The sequence below is a fragment of the Mauremys reevesii genome, linkage group 11, assembly GCF_016161935.1.
Source record: "Mauremys reevesii isolate NIE-2019 linkage group 11, ASM1616193v1, whole genome shotgun sequence".
NCBI classification, from domain to species: domain Eukaryota; kingdom Metazoa; phylum Chordata; order Testudines; family Geoemydidae; genus Mauremys; species Mauremys reevesii.
Window position 1 is genome coordinate 1,320,876 of NC_052633.1, and position 16,311 is coordinate 1,337,186.

Below are 16,311 nucleotides of genomic sequence, written 5' to 3' on the forward strand. Positions count from 1 at the left end.
AGGAGCCAAAAAATCTTACCGCGTTATAGATGAAACTGCGTTATTTCGAACTTGCGTTGATCCGCCGGAGTGCGCAGCACCGCCCTCCCCGGAGCGCTGCTTTACCGTGTTATATCCGAATTCATGTTATATCGGGTCGCGTTATATCGGGGTAGAGGTGTAATTATAACTCTGGATATTCAACAAAGACAAGTGCAGAGTCCTGCACTTAGAAGGAAGAATCCCATGCACTGCTACAGGCTGGGGACCGACTGGCTAAGCGGCAGTTCTGCAGAAAAGGACCTACGGGTTACAGTGGACAAGAAGCTGGATATGAGTCAGCAGTGTGTCCTTGTTGCCAAGAAGGCTAGCGGCATATTGGGCTGGATTGGTAGGAGCATTGCCAGCAGATCAAGGGACGTGATTATTCCCCTCTATTCGACACTGGTGAGGAGTATTGCGTCCAGTTTTGGGCCCCCCACTACAGAAAGGATGTGGACAAATTGGAGAGAGTCCAGCGGAGGGCAATAAAAATGTTTCGGTAGCTGGAGCACGACTTATGAGGAGAGGCTGAGGGAACTGGGCTTATTTAGTTTGCAGAAGAGAAGAGTGAGGGTGGATTTGACAGAAGCCTTCAACTACCTGAAGGGGGGTTCCAAAGGGGATGGAGCTTGGCTGTTTTCAGTGGTGGCAGATGACAGAACAAGGAGCAATGATCTCAAGTTGCAGTGGGGGAGGTCTGGGTTGGATATTAGGAAAAACTATTTCAGTAGGAGGGTGGTGAAGCAGTGGAATAGGTTGCCTCCATCCTTAGAGGTTTTTAAGGCCCGTCTTGACAAAGTCCTGGCTGGGATGATTTAGTTGCGGCTGGTCCTGATTTGAGCAGGGGGTTGGACTAGATGACCTCCTGAGGTATCTTCCAATCCTAATCTATGATTCTGTGATATTCTTAACATGCATATAAATAAGTAAATAACAATCATATCACACTCTTATGCAGAAGTTTTCATCATGCCCAGTCTATATCTGATTGGGATTGTACCCAAGTATTATTGTAAATTGCACCAAAAACCTTTCAATTCAGCTGATATCATACGTTATTTTATAAGGCTGCCTGTTTTTAAAAAAACAAAACCAAAAACCACACAGCAATTTGGAGACAGGATAATATATTTTATACATTTTGTATACATTTTATTTCTGTGGGCTCACTTTTATGTTTTAAATAACTTTAAACATTTTGTTTCCCATCACATATCTGAATCACAGCTCACCTTCCCGTTCAAAAAACTTCAGGATGGTTTTTATAACAGACACTCTATTATGATAAAAATGCAAAGACTTGAAAGTATCCCCTCGGAGTGAAAAAGCTTGCTTTGGCAAAAGGCAAACGGATAATTTTCAGTGTATGGAGAGCCGTCAGCATGTTATTAAAAAAAAAAAAAGAAGGTTAGTTCCACTTCAGTTATGTAGCAACCTCAACTCAAAATGTCCCAAGACTCAAGTCTTTCTCCCTGTGAAAAATAATTTGTCTTTGGGAGAGATGGGAAAGAAAACAGTTTTCATGATGTCACCTTTACTCTTCCATTACAGACATGCAAATTGAGTGCACAACACTGTGTTAGCTGGGATCAGCAGCCTACAACTAATAATTTTACTCCCTCGCCAGCAGAAAGCATTATAATTTGTATATACAAGGTATCCAGTTGGAAGATTGTTTATATTTCTAGGTGGTTAAAATACTTAAAATCCGAGATGCATACTGGTAAACAAAACACCAGTGATGCAGCTCTACGGTGCCTGAAATTTCAGTCGTGAGCTGTTTTAGGTTTTAATGATGACACAGGAGAGGCACCATATAAAGATCTGCTGCTACCCCATGAATTAGTTTCTACCCTATAATAGTGTGTTTGTACTATCTAGCATGAGGAAGATACTAAAACTGTCCCCTGTGCAGGGAGCCCATTGTTGTACATGTCTAAGTTGCACACTATTTAACTATCACTAACTACACTAAAGGGTTGGGAGCTTTGTGGGGGATAGGAAAGAGCTAGCATATTAATGTGAAGAGAGTTTTTAACTTAAAGAACTCTGTATAGTATGATTCATCATCAGCAAGTGACAGGAAATGTTCTATCGGGTATTAAATCCTGAGCACGGACATAATCAAATGTTTCAAGTTTCACCTCCGGGTCCAAGTTCCTTTCTACACCCCTACAGAATATATATATATTTTAAAAATCCCTACATTTACAGTGTTCTATGTTACTAACCTATTATCTTTTATTGTAGCTAGAATGTAATTTGGAAAAACATCTTAAATTATATTTCTTCAAGTATTTATTAACTTTAAAGTTGTTACTCATTTAAATTTTGTGATGAACCTGAGATATACACTTATATCAACCTAAAAAAACCCAAGAACTCCCAGGATAGAATAACAAATCCTTGCTAAGATTAGCCACCACCACCATTACATACTAAATCGCACAATGAAGATATTCAAAAAGACCATCCAACCTTTTAAAATAAATGCCAAGCTAAATGCTTGATAGAGAAAGGTCAACCCCAAATTTCAACAGCTGTTGGCAGCCATGTTGCCTTTAAAGTTAAATGCTTAAAAAGCCATCCATGCTCGATGATGGTGATCTGTAAAGAATATAGAAATATTACAAAGAATACAAAGGGGCACAGAATAATAAAAAAGGGACATGGCAGAATTTAGCTGAATATAACAATCTCAAACAAATCTTTTAGAGGAACACTTTCCCCCCCTACAACTTCTGATTTTCACATATTACTGAACAAAAATGAATAAGCAGGTGTGTGGAAAGCCATTGGCTCCCAGATGACAGATATGGATTGCACATGATTCTGGAAAACATTTTTGAAAACATTTGGAAACTATAATGAATGAGAACTCATTCCTCATATCAATCAAATGCTGCTCTTTTATCAAAAAGAATTCTGCATGGAACTTTCACTTATAGTTTCCATATATTCATAGTAAATTTGAATGTCTTAAAATTTATGCCTATAATAATACTTAAATATATTACTCACATTCAGGACTTCATCAATGAAAAAATAATCTCATCTAATAACTGCCTGAACTTCAAAATAAAATCTGAAGAAAGCTCTGAATGAATCTGAATGAGAAATTTAAAAAGATTGGTAAAAATAGATAAAGATTCCAAAGTGAAATCATCAGGAGACAGAGTCCCTTAAAAACAGAGATTTCATTTAATAGTAAGACTAATTTAAAGAAAATCCACATGGTTAGACCAGCTAGAAAATTCACAAGTTGCTCTAATTTACAGTTCTCCACATTTTGGCTTCAATCCTGAAAATTTATGCACGTTTCATTTTGAGCACATGAGCAGTTCTGTGGGTCTACTTGTGCTTAACTTTAAGCAACTGCAAAAGTGTTCGCAGGTTCAGGGCCAAAGACATTTGCAAAGACAGATACAATGTAAATCTTGTATTTTGAAATAGCATGGATATTATTTGCCTTTACACATTCTGAATGTTTTTTGCCTACCAGAGTTTATTTTACACATTAATGTATTGCTACTAAGTCTCTAATTAGGAGGTTTAGTACAATATTCAGGCAACTTTTAGTCTTGATAATTTTTTTTCACTTTGATTCATAATTGAGCAATAATGATTGCAGGACAGGGCATTTCCAGCACATTGATTACTGGATGGAAAGAGTTTTTGCATCACTTTCCACAACACCCATGGAGCCACTACTCTCCAGGAAATGCCCCGTGCTGAGATAGTTACTGCTATTATTAATTTATTTTTTTAAAAAATAGGACTTAAAAATACTTTGAGGTGTTTTTCAGAATTTTTACACGCAATATATTTGATACACACAGGTCACATCATGTACTTAGACATATTGGACGTAACTAGAGAATTATACCTGGTATGCTGAGAAAAAGAGGATTTCTCCAATCCATTGTCTGACTTCCATCTTGCTTACAAATTGTTCTAAAAGTGCTGTCTATGCACCCGTTGACTTAACAGACCTGGCAGTATTTTCCCTGCTATTTTTCATTTTTACATTTAGCATATGTGAAAATTTTAACGTAAAAGAGCTTTTATGAATAAAATACCATTCTAAATATATACTAGAGCAAACAAAACTTAGAATTAAGACTTTTCTAGATCATCATGTATGTGAGGCTACAGGCAATACAATCTTCAGGGGACACAACAGTCCAGTGGTTAAGTCTCTGAAGACCACAAGAAAGAAGTTTAACAATTCTTTCATCTTTAGTAGGCCTCTAATTTCTTTGAGAAAACCTGTAATTAATATTTTATGAATTGGTTATTTTTGGCAAATCAGAATTATTTCCCCAAAATGAACAACTGTTTTTTTGAAGTTGCCACATTACTGTTAATGTTATGGTGGTGTTCGCATGAGTTCCTGGGATATACTTCTAAACAGGTTTTGTACACTACAGACTAAATTTCTTAACTTACAAATACTTATTTTTTGTTTCCAGTTTACAGTGGTACAAAATGATGACTTTACAATGCATGTAAATGGGAGGTAAAGGTATTTTAAAAAACAGAATAAAAAGCTGTATGTTAAAAACTAGGTCACAGACTAATAAATACATACATCAAAGACATAAAGTTTTCAGCAGCTGGTTTTAAAGAGCAAGGAAGAAGGGAAAAGCTAGCTGTCCAAAATCCATTCTGGCTTTGTCACCTATATGCTCTGCAATTAAACCTCTGCAATTAAAAAAAAAACAAGCTAACAGAAGAGCAGAAATTAACTTTGTAGCTTTTTTTTGATTAAATTAAGCGACGGACTAAAAAAAATGCAGTGTAAAACCTAATGCAATCTACATGTTTTCATGCACTTGCTTATATTGCATTAAAAAAGGGAATTATTTCTAACCCAGAAAAATATGAGTCATCTGGTACAGTTAAAGACAGCCTTACTGAATTTTTTTCTACAGTAAAAGGATTTTCTAGAGAAGTAAACCAAAATGATTTTTATAACAAAATATAGAATTATTGTAGCAACTTATCATTGACTTCCAATATTTGAGCAAAACATAACATAAATTTGCTAGTTAGTTTCAAAGTGTCAAAAAGATGCTTTGACAGCTGATGCCAGAAAATGATGCCGGACGCCAGGATTTCCAGAATGACCCCCAGTTCCAAAGTGATGTGCAGTCCATGAATTAGACAGTGAGAGAAAACTGATCCTGCTCTATTGGTTTCTCCACCCAGGCTCCAAGCCCTGCCTTCAGGAACGCTTTAAACAAACACTCTTTGGCAGTTTGATACTTAGTGGCCACCTGCTTAGTGTCATGGTACAGGTTCGGTTTGAGGATCTTTGAGCGCAGGCTAGAGGAAAGCTGCACAAATAGAAAAAGAAAGAAAACAAACTATTACACAAAGCCATTCCAGGAACCAAAATCAAGAAAAACGAGAGAATGAGTGCAGCAATTTGAAAGAACAACAAACACTGTATTCTACCCTTTTTGGATAGAACATTACTGTTGATTTGTATTCAACTACGTATCACTTCACAGCTCATAGCAAAACTATTGGTCCAGTGGGAACCCTGAGGAGCTACTCATTTCCATAAGCACTTTGAAGGTCAAAATGAAACCATCATTATATTGCTTGATACCAACTGGCTGGAATTCTCTTTGAAACCCACCCCGTCTACTCTTCACGGGACAGTTCACACCCACCTTTGTGATTGCAAAGGCTCCCCTGACAGCAGGGCTGGGGGCAGGAAGCAGTATTCCAGGGCCTTAAGCAGGAGATACACATACCCTGTGCAGCATGGGTGGAAGGCCTACGTGTAACCTCCTGTCAGCCTCCCTGCCCCATGAAAGGGGGGTGCATTACAGCAGGACCAGCTGAAGCAGCTCTGCAGCTTTACAGGATAGATTAATAAGCGAAATACTGAACAGAAGCTTCCCAAAGCCGTCGGTTCTGCTCCTGCAGAATGTAGAAACTCTGCAGGAGTGGAACTTCAGTTAGCGTCATCTCAGGGAATTTCACTGGTTTTTGGTGAACCTAGATTATTGGTCAACTGTTGCTCAGAAAAATCAAGGCTGTAATAACATTTCGAGTTTTAGGTCAGAAGGGACCATCGGATCATCTAGATCATACTAATCTGCCAAGTCTGTCTGAAACCTGTCAATTGCCCTTGTACTCTCTGTAGCTCTTTACTGTGTAAAATACACACTGGCCTTTGACAAAGGCACTTCTTGTGCTCAGTTCAAGCTTTAACCTAGCTGGACACAAGTGCAGACTTCCTGAGAATTCTCTCCTGGGGATGCTGGGGCACCAATCCTCCTCCTTCAAACAGATAACTATAAGGGTTATGATGGTTACAGGAGAATTTTCCCTTCCATCCCCCTCTTTAGGATTGTTCATTACTACTTCCTACTCAAAGAGGTGTAAATGGTGCTTTGAAAACTCATGTGTCAGATATTGGGGATAACTGGACCCAAGAAAGACTCTTATCTTTTTCATTTTTTTTATTGTCCTGTGAGGCAATGGCAACTCTTTTCTGTGCTACAGGATGATATCTTCAGCAATTTGGACACAGCATTCTGCATTTTTCCCTAGATGTAGAATTAATACCATTAAGCATGGATAGGAAAGCATTTTCTCCTGAACTGATGCTAGAAGCTATCAGTTTGTTTCTCATGTTCAGCCAACTAGCCCATCTTTCATTAAGTCAGTGTAGTTCTTTTTGTTTTCCCTTTAATTTTTCCAGTGTTTCTTCACTTGCAGCCTGCAGGAGTGGATCGGTGAGAATTTATATCTGTCTGGAAGAGACATCCAGGGTGAAGTGCTTTAATCGTTTCTTAAATTGTTCATCTTCTGTTACACGGAAGGTGAAGTTGTTAGCATAAAAGAAGGTTGCAACTTTCTTATCAAGTCCAAATCTGCATTTTTTCAGTTGTTGTATAGCACAATCACTGACTGGTCTACTTTGGGATGTCAAAGAAGGACAGAGATTACTGTTGAACAAGACATGTTAAAAAGCTGCTGGAAAGACTGGAACGTAGATTTAAATTATCAGTGAGAATATGTTTAGATGGTGATGATAGCATCAAATTTCTCACTTGCACAATCAGTAAACTCATCAGTGTTTTGCTCTTCTATTTCAACATAGTTTCCTTCAATGGCACATTTAATCTTGAAGAATCCAGAGAAAAATATTTGTTGCATTCTCTGAGATAAGCACAAATCCTTTCTAACATGCTATTTTACACATTCGGCAATGGTTACCTTTCACTTTGGAAGAATTATCTGTTTTCATTACTTTAGTTTATTCAATTGCTTGTTTCCTACCACTTCCCTCAGCATCAGCCAGTTAAATTAATGTCCTTATGTCTGCTGATCTCTAAAGACTAATGAGCCCTTTGCAGTATTGACATTTAGAGCTTTCACATTTACTAGAGTAGGACTGAGAAACAGCCACCTAGCCAATTCAGCACCGTGAAGACTGAAAACTAAGATGAGCTGGCCCAATGCATGTTATTAGGGACCCTGTCTACTCTGCAGAAGTTTCTAGATTCTAGTGAATTAATACCGCATAATGTTTCACAACTCCTCCCAATCCTCTCTCACCAACACCAAGTCATAGTGGATTCCACCCACTAGGCAGCACCACTTTGTCAAGCCATCACTTGTGACCCCACCCATTCATATCTGTTCATGAAAATATTTCAGAGTGACACGTTAACAAAGTTGGGGAGAGGAGGATGAAAAACATTTAAACCTAAGGGGTTATTATTTTTCTGAATAAGGCCCCCCCCACAAATCCTGCCTGCTCTACTGCCCTTAAAAAGACAGAAACGTCTTCCTTCCACATATTCTGGTGAGAAGGATCTCTGAACAGCGACAGGGGACTAAGAAGATGGCATGGGGTGAAAGTGACTGACAAGCTTATGCTACCATCTCAGCACCCGGCTGTCTATATTGCAGTAGTTCAGTGCCTTGCTGCACTACAGTAAGAAATGACAGACTCCAAAGGACTGTTCTAGGAATACTGATTCTGCTCAAGGCGCTGTTTGCTTCCATCAATACAGATGCTTTGAAGAGAGGACTGGGAGAACCCTAAGGATCATGGTTTACTGCTTGTACCTTTCCATTTTTATAAAGGATCAGCTATCATGAGGCAAAGAAATCCAAATGTTCAAAAGCAATTCTTTGGCCTTTACCTGCACCTCCTGGGAAAGACCAGGGGAGAAACCTGGCCGCACTTAAGCCACTCCCTTTGACTTCAATGGGGCTAGGATTTGACCCACAGGAGTGCCTCTTCACACTAAACGACAGCCCCCCCAGATGTGGCTGCCTTGCCTCATATGTCACAGGATGGACTCAGAGTCTGATCTGGCAAATCTTTGTAACCTTAGTAGTCTGTGGGCTGGGCTCCAGAAGAGCTACTAACAGAGTCTGTCTTGTCCAATACATTAAAATGATAAGCAAAGCTCAAAGGAGTCAACATTTTCACTTCACTTGTTCTAGAGGCAGGTAATTAGATCTTCACATACATTTACGCTAGAAATTATCATATTAAAGAAAATGTGGAACAAAGACACCTCTCTCTTCTCCATTGTTACCCAATTACTAACCAGCACATGATAAGCCAGCACATTACAATCCTTTATCAGAAAGGTGGTTATGAGACTGAGCAAAATTGAAACCCAACAGTAAACAAATACTCCTCTCTTTGGACGTGTACCTTTGCATGAATACGCATCCAGCGACTGTACAGAGCGTGCTTACAAAGGCGAGATGCACGACCCATCTCATCCTTGCCAGTTGTGGCATTAATAACTTCAAGACCAGTGTCTCCTACTGTCCAGTTTACACTGAAATTAGGTGCTTTTCCTGGCTGGCGGGCTTCTGCATTGCTAATACCTGAAAGGGAAGAGGTACATAATAATGAAAATGTGAAAATTCCTGCTCAGTTGTTTATAGATGAAGGAGTGACTGGATAGTGCTATACAGATCATACTGTTAGGCATTCTTATAGCTGTGGTTCTAAAATACCTCCATGATTTTCAACAGCTACTTCAGGATTTAGCCACGTCCATTCCATTACTATTTATGGGGAATGTGCAGCTAAAATGTCATCTCCTGCTATCACGCTCAGTTGTGCATGTCTGCTTGGTCAGAAATCTGAAAATCCATGCACGCTTCTATTGGTGATGGTAGGGAAGATAAAGAGATTATAGACAGATCTGTAACAAGATCACATTAAACAGTAATACTGGAGCATCACAGTATGCAATACACCTTGGGTTGATCTTAGTTTAGCTCATAAACTAAGCAGATTTGGGCCTATTGAGTAGCTGAATAGAGGAATGCCCAGGTTCCACAGAGTCTCACTAGCAACCCTGTACTGTACATGTCTGAATATTATTAAGTAGAATTAATGTCCTTAATCAGTTCCCAGTTTGAATTTGTCTAGCTTTAACTTCCAGCCATTGTATCATGTTAGACCTTTCTCTGCTAGGCCAAAGAGCCCATTATGAAATATTTGTTCCCAATGAAGGTATTTATAGACTGGAATCAAGTCACCCCTTAACCTTATCTTGTTGAGCTAAATAGCTTGAGTTCTTTGAGTCTACAAGGAGAGGTTACTCACCTTGTGCAGTAACTGGAGTTATTCAAGATGTGTGTCCCTGTGAGTGCTCCACTTCAGGTGTGCCTGTGCCCTGCGCCTTTGATCATAGCAATGCCTCATACACATCCTTGTGCCCCGCACTGAGGTTATATGGGGCTGTGTGGACCAACTTCCCTCAGTTCCTTCTCCTCTGCAAAGTCCCAAAAGGGAGACGCCGAAGCAGCAGAGAAGGAGGCTGGGTAGCAGATCACCCACAGCGGCACACATCTCAAAGAACTCCAGCTACTGTACAAGGTGAGTATCCTCTCCTCCTTCTCTGAATAGCATCCCTGTGGGTGCTCTGCTTCAGGTGTCTCCTAAGCAGGACCCCGCTAAGGATGCAGATGGTTCGGAACAGAGTCCAATACAGAAGAGAGAACTACATTGCCCACAGCAGTGTCATATCTTGCAGCAAGGACCAAGGCATAATGGATAGAAAAAGTATGAACAGAGGACCAAGTTGCCACTCTCTGGATGTCTGCAATTGGTACATCCTTAAGTCAGAATACAGATGCAGATAGTGCTCTTATTGAATGTGCAATCACTCTCAAAGGAGTTGAAAATGAGTTCAGTTGTAACAGATCTTCATACATCCAGAGATCTACTTTGATAACCCCTGTTTTGAAATAACAGAATGCTTGTTTCGGTCCACAAAGGATACAAATAGTCTTGCAGATCTTTTATAAGGTTTGGTCCTATCTAAGTAAAAACCTAATGCCCTCCTGACATCTAGGTTCTGATGTAGCTTTGGGGAAAAACAGGAGATCAATGATTAATTCATTCTGAGGACACCCAAGGTAAAAATCTTGGATGGGCCCATAACAAAATCTTCTCTCTGATGAATACCATAAATGTGTGTGTGGGTGTCTGGCATTAAAGCCCCTAATTCCCCAGCCCTTCCGGCAGAAGTGATTGCCACCAGGAAGGCTGTCCTCACTGAATAAACTAACAAAGAACAGGTAACTAGCGGCTCAAAAGGATGCTTCATAAGGCAATTAAGGACTAGGTTTAGGTCCCAGCAAAGCATAGGATCTCCAATATGTGGAGAGAGATTTGCCATTGTTATTGATCAGAACCCATCATCAGCATGGACGCATGTCCTCTGGAATGGTCGCTGAAGCATGCAGGGATTATGAATCTTTAGCACATGTGGCACGTAAATATCTTGCGATGCCGGCTACAACAGTACCATGCAAATGCCTGTTCTCATTTTCAGGTGACACTGCGAACAAGAAGTGGGCAGCATTATCTCCTGCAAATGTAAACAATCTTGTTTGTCTGAGTGATTGGCTGAACGAAGTAGTACTGAGTGAGCTTGTAGGCTCTAAAGTTTTAATTTTTTTTTCAAATGCATTTTTTTTGTACATAATTCTACATTTGTAAGTTCAACATTCCTGATAAAGAGATTGCACGACAGTACTTGTATTAGGTGAATTGAAAAATACTATTTCTTTTATTTTTACAGTGCAAATATTTGCAATAAAAATAAATATAAAGTGAGCACTGTACACTTTGTATTCTGTGTTTTAATTGAAATCAATATATTTGAAAATGTAGAAAACATTTAAATGGTATTTTATTATTGTTTAACAGCACAATTGTGATTAATTTTTTTAATTGTGCGATTAATCGTGATGAATTTTTTTAATCGCTTGACAGCCCTAGCTGAGACTCAGTCAATCCATCAGAACTGTTGCTTGGAGAATGCACATGGCTGAGAAGCAGCTACAGTGGAAGGAGGTTTCTTTTTAGAGTGTCTTCGCCTGCTGGAAAGGGGCGCAGCTGGTCTATGGCAAGTTGAATATGGGGCTGGTGTCCTCTCTGTGCCATCTGAGACCTACTAAATCGCCTCTTATTTACAAGACTATAAATCCCTAAGGATCACAGTGTGTCCTTTAAAGTGTGGAGATATGTATCCATCGAGTCTGCACAGAGCTTGCAACCATCAAAAGGGAGGTCTTCAATGGTACTCCGAACCCCTCTTGGGAAGCCCAAGATCTGCAACCAAGACACTCTTCTTATGACCACTGCAGTGGATACAGATTGTGCTGCAGTATCTGCAGCATCCAAGGAGGCCTGGAGGGATGTCTGCCAGGAACTGACCCTGTTGTACCTTAAATTGGTCACAATGTTCCTCTGGCAGGTGCTCAATAAAATACTAATTTTTTTTTGTAGTTCAAATAGTCATATTTGGCCATGAGCACCTGATGATTTGCTATTCTGAACTGAAGTGTAGCTGAAGAGTAAGACTTCTGTGTATGCGGTGGACTTTGAGCTATGCTGTCTGCCTTGTTCATAAATGGACTCCACTTCCAGGGAATTTGGAGCTGGGTGCAAAAATGGAAACTCTGATTCTCTGGCAGGGACATAATGCTTTTTGCAGGTAGGCAGTGCAGTAGCTGGGGATTGCCAAACAGCTTCAGTGGGCCCCATAAGAGCTTCATGGACCAGAGTGGTAATCTTCATAGATGAGGAGGTGTGTAAGGTATATAGCAGTTTATGGTGGGACTCCTGAACTTGCTCTAAAGGAATTTGTTGAATGTCAGCAATTTGCTTCAGCAGTTCCTGAAACTACCTGAAGTCATCCACCATAGAACGTAATGGAGGCATCACAGCTTCATCAGGTGAGGAGGAAATACTAGTAAGAAGTGTCACCTCTTTATCCACTCCTGCTTCTTGCTCCCCAAAGGTCTCCTCCTCTGGCACAGGTGGTGGTAGAGGATGTTGAGGAAAATGGGCCCTTCTCTGCTCCCTCAGGTGGTGTGAAGATTGTGTTGCAAATTGTTGATGACAGAACACCCAAAGATCCCATCAAGGCCACTCAGGGGGGCAAATGACATAGATGGAAGTATTCATGTGGATGCCAGTTGAGGTCTATTCTCCTCTAATATGTCAGCTTGGAGGGAGAGAGATGAATCTTAGAATAGAGAGGGGATGCCTGAACCAATATGTGAGAGTCTGAGGTGTCCTCTTCCACATACTACAAGTGGGGGAGGCAGATAGCTGTTCCACTTGCAAAGTAGATGAGGGTGAGTACGGTATTCTAGGAGCCAGAGGAGTGAGAGAATCTTGATGCTGATAACCCCCAGCACTTGTTAACAGAGGAGATTCTGGCTCCGATGATACCATCAGGCCTTTAGGGTACCTACATTCTTGTGGAACTGATGGTATCAAATACTGGGTCGAGCACGGACCTGTGGAGGATGTCTTCAGTTGTGATGCAGGTGGTTGGCATGGGAGTGTGTCAGCTCCAATTCCATTGGTACCACAGGTAGCCGAGCAGTCTTTGGTACCACTGACTTTCTGGTTGTTGATACGGAGTGTTGTTCAGGGATGGACCCAGAACTTTTCTCAACTGTGTCTCTGCCACTTTGGGTATGAATACCCAAGCTAGATACCGAGTCTCTCTAAGATAACTGACTCCACTTTGCATTTGCAGTACCAGCATCACTTGGAGCCTGTGTGGAACTCCTCTCGGGATCTGAGGTCTCCATAGTCTGCTTGTGCATTGGAGATTGATATTTTCTTGAAGATTTATTCCTCACCTCCTCTTAGACCAAATATTGAGGCTGAGGTCTGTGGTACTGTAGATATACTTGGTGCTGCAGTACCATGTATATGTCTTGCAGCCTCCAGTGACTAAGATCTTGATGTTGACAGGGCACTAGTGTTACTCGGGGGGTCTACATATGTGGGGCAGGGGCCTTCACCATGGATCCAAAGCTGATCATAAAGCTTTCTCCATCATGAGGAGTTTAAATTTGATCTCCCTATTTTTTCTGGCTCCATCCTTGAAGGACGTGCAGGTCTTGCACTTACTGGGGATATGAGTATCACCCAAACAGCAGAGTAGGGTGACCAGATGTCCCAATTTTATAGGGACAGCCCCATTTTGGGGGCTTTTTTCTTACATAGGCACCTATTACCCCTCACCCCCTGTCCTGATTTTTTACACTTCCTATCTGGTCACCCTACAGCAGAGACACTAGGAATGGAATAGCCTCATGTCAGGAGAGGCACTTTTTGAATCCCAGGGTGCCCAGCATTCTCATGTAAATAAACAAAAACTGACCCCTATGAAGGGAAAAATCTTAACCACCATCTAACTATATCTAGGAATAATTTTTATGGGGGGGGGGAACAAATGTTCCTACAACTAAAAACCACTAAAAAGGTATTTAATTATATGGTAAGTGACTAATTGCTGAATTCTACAGAGAATAGACACAGGTAAACTCTGTCTCAGGCCCAAAGTGATTAAGAAGGAACGGAGAGTGGTTCACCCACACAATCCCATATAGCCTTGGTGTGGGGCACACGGATGTGTGCGGCACATGCATAGGCCACGTGGGCACTGTTATCAAAGGCACAGGTGCACCCACAAGAACACTTCTCAAAGAAGACAGCATGTTTTCTAATCCTTTAATCATTCTCGTGGTTCTCCTGTTGATAAATTGGACCCTCTCCAATTTATTAACAACCTTCTTGTATTGTGGACACCAATACTGGAGACAGCATTCCAGCAGCAATTACACGTGTGCCATACAGAGGTGAAATAACATCTCTTCTCCTACTTGAGATTCCCTGTTTATTCATCCAAGTTTTGAATTAGTCCTTTTAGCCACAACGTTGCACTGGGAGCTCATGATCAGCTGATTATCCACCACAACACCCAAATCTTTTTCAGAGTTACTGCTTCATGGGATAGAGCTACCTGTCTTGAAAAGAGACCTAAAACTGAGATCTAGGCCACTCATGGTCATTCATGATTAAGGCTAAGATCTTAGAATCACAGAATATCAGGGTTGGAAGGGACCTCAGGAGGTCATCCAGTCCAACCCCCTGCTCAAAGCAGGACAAACCCCAACTAAATCATCCCAGCCAGGGCTTTGTCAAGCCTGACCTTAAAAACCTCTAAGGATGGAGATTTAACCACCTCCCTAGGTAACCCATTTCAGTGCTTCCCCACCCTCTTAGTGAAAAAGTGTTTCCTAATATTCATAATGTAATTCCTAATACTGTAACCTAGATCTCCCCCACTGCAGCTTGAGACCACTGGCTCTTGTTCTGTCATCTGTCATCACTGAGAACGGTCTAGCTGAATCCTCTTTGTCCCCAACAACTTCCTGGATTGTCTGTGCAGTGTTGTTGTCAAGGTTCCTTCCCCACTCTGAACTTTAGGGTACAGATGTGGGGACCTGCATGGACACTTCTAAGCTTAATTACCAGCTTAGATCTGGTATCGCCGCCACCACCCCCAAGCACTACCTTTTTTTTTTCTTGGGTAGTCTTGAGGGACTTCACCAATTTCCTGGTGAACACAGATCCAAACCCCCTGGATTTTAAAACAAGGAGAAATTAACCATCCCCCCTCCTTTCTCCCACCAACTCCTGGTGGATCCAGATCCAACCCCCTTGGATCTAAAAACAAGGAAAAATCAATCAGGTATTAAGAAAAAGGCTTTTAATTAAAGGAAAGAAAGGTAAAAGAAAACCCTTTGGGAGAGATTAGCATACCAGCTACTCTCACAGACAACAGATTTAAAACACAGAGGATGTTTCCCTGGGCACAAATTTAGTTACACAAAAAAATACCCAAATACCCAATTTTGATAATTCCCTTAATGATACCAAGACAAGTTACAAAGAAAATAAACATAAACCTATTTATTTATTTCTAAAACTTACTACTCTGATAAAAGGCTGGTTCCTTGATCTTTTTCACTCCGGCTGAAACTGAAACTCTAAACAAAGGAAAACTTCCCTCCTTCCTTTTGAAACATCTTGTTTCCCCCATTGGTTCCTCAGGTCAGGTGTCAGCTAGGCTAGGTGAACTTCTTAACCCTTTACAGGTAAAAGAGGCATTAACCCTTAACTATCTATTTATGACAGTTGTATTGCTCTCCCAGTAGATGACAGCAATTTGTCACGAATATTTTTAGTAAAAGTCACGGACAGGTCATAGGCAATAAAGAAAAATTCACAGAAGCCCGTGACCTGTCCCTGATTTTTACTAAAAGTATCCATGACAAAATGGGGAGCTGCTAGGCAGCTGTGGGGGCTGGCTGGGAGCTTTGGGGCCCCCCACCACCCGTGGAGGCTCAGAGCTTCAGGGTTCCCTACTCTTGGTGGCTGACACAGGCAGCAGAACTACTCAGAGCAAAACCTGAGCAAAAATCTGCTCAAACTTCCTGTGGGTAAGAGGACTTTTCACTCCCTCCATTTCCCCATGTAAGATTGCAACTTGGGGGCACACACTGGACATGACAACTTCCAAATAGCTACTGTAATATGCTTCAGGAGCATAACAGATACTAGCAGTTATATAACATATCTTCCATATACATATCAACAAAGAAGGCCTACTCTTTCTTACGCTGCAAAGAGTGTATAGACAACCATGCATAAGAACTACTGACTACTGTAAATTTAGCTTGCACACATTATAAAAATTCCCCAAAACAAGGTTCCTGCTTCCACTGACTTTGGAGAGACCGGATTAGGCCCAGCAACTTTTATACAGGTCACAAAAATGATTATAACTTACCTTCTAGATGTATCCATTATCTCCTGTCTCATGTTGGATACAAATCAATGATTCTTTTAAAAAAATATTAAAAGTTGGATTTTTATGTAAATAATTTTATTTACATTAATGTGCTATT

General features: G+C 40.7%; 1 protein-coding gene across 6 annotated transcripts in view; it reads right to left on the reverse strand.

The window, feature by feature from the left end:
- Window positions 1-1,144: 1,144 nt before the first annotated feature.
- ADARB1 (adenosine deaminase RNA specific B1) overlaps window positions 1,145-16,311 on the reverse strand; it is a 245,080-nt gene continuing 229,913 nt past the window's right edge. For all 6 annotated transcript variants that reach the window (XM_039494227.1, XM_039494229.1, XM_039494224.1 and 3 more), the window contains 2 exons: window positions 8,720-8,898; window positions 1,145-5,360 (listed from right to left, as the gene is read on the reverse strand). In XM_039494227.1, the coding sequence (XP_039350161.1) occupies window positions 5,184-5,360; window positions 8,720-8,898 (356 nt within the window). In that variant the 3' untranslated portion in view covers window positions 1,145-5,183. The remainder of the gene's footprint in view (window positions 5,361-8,719; window positions 8,899-16,311) is intronic.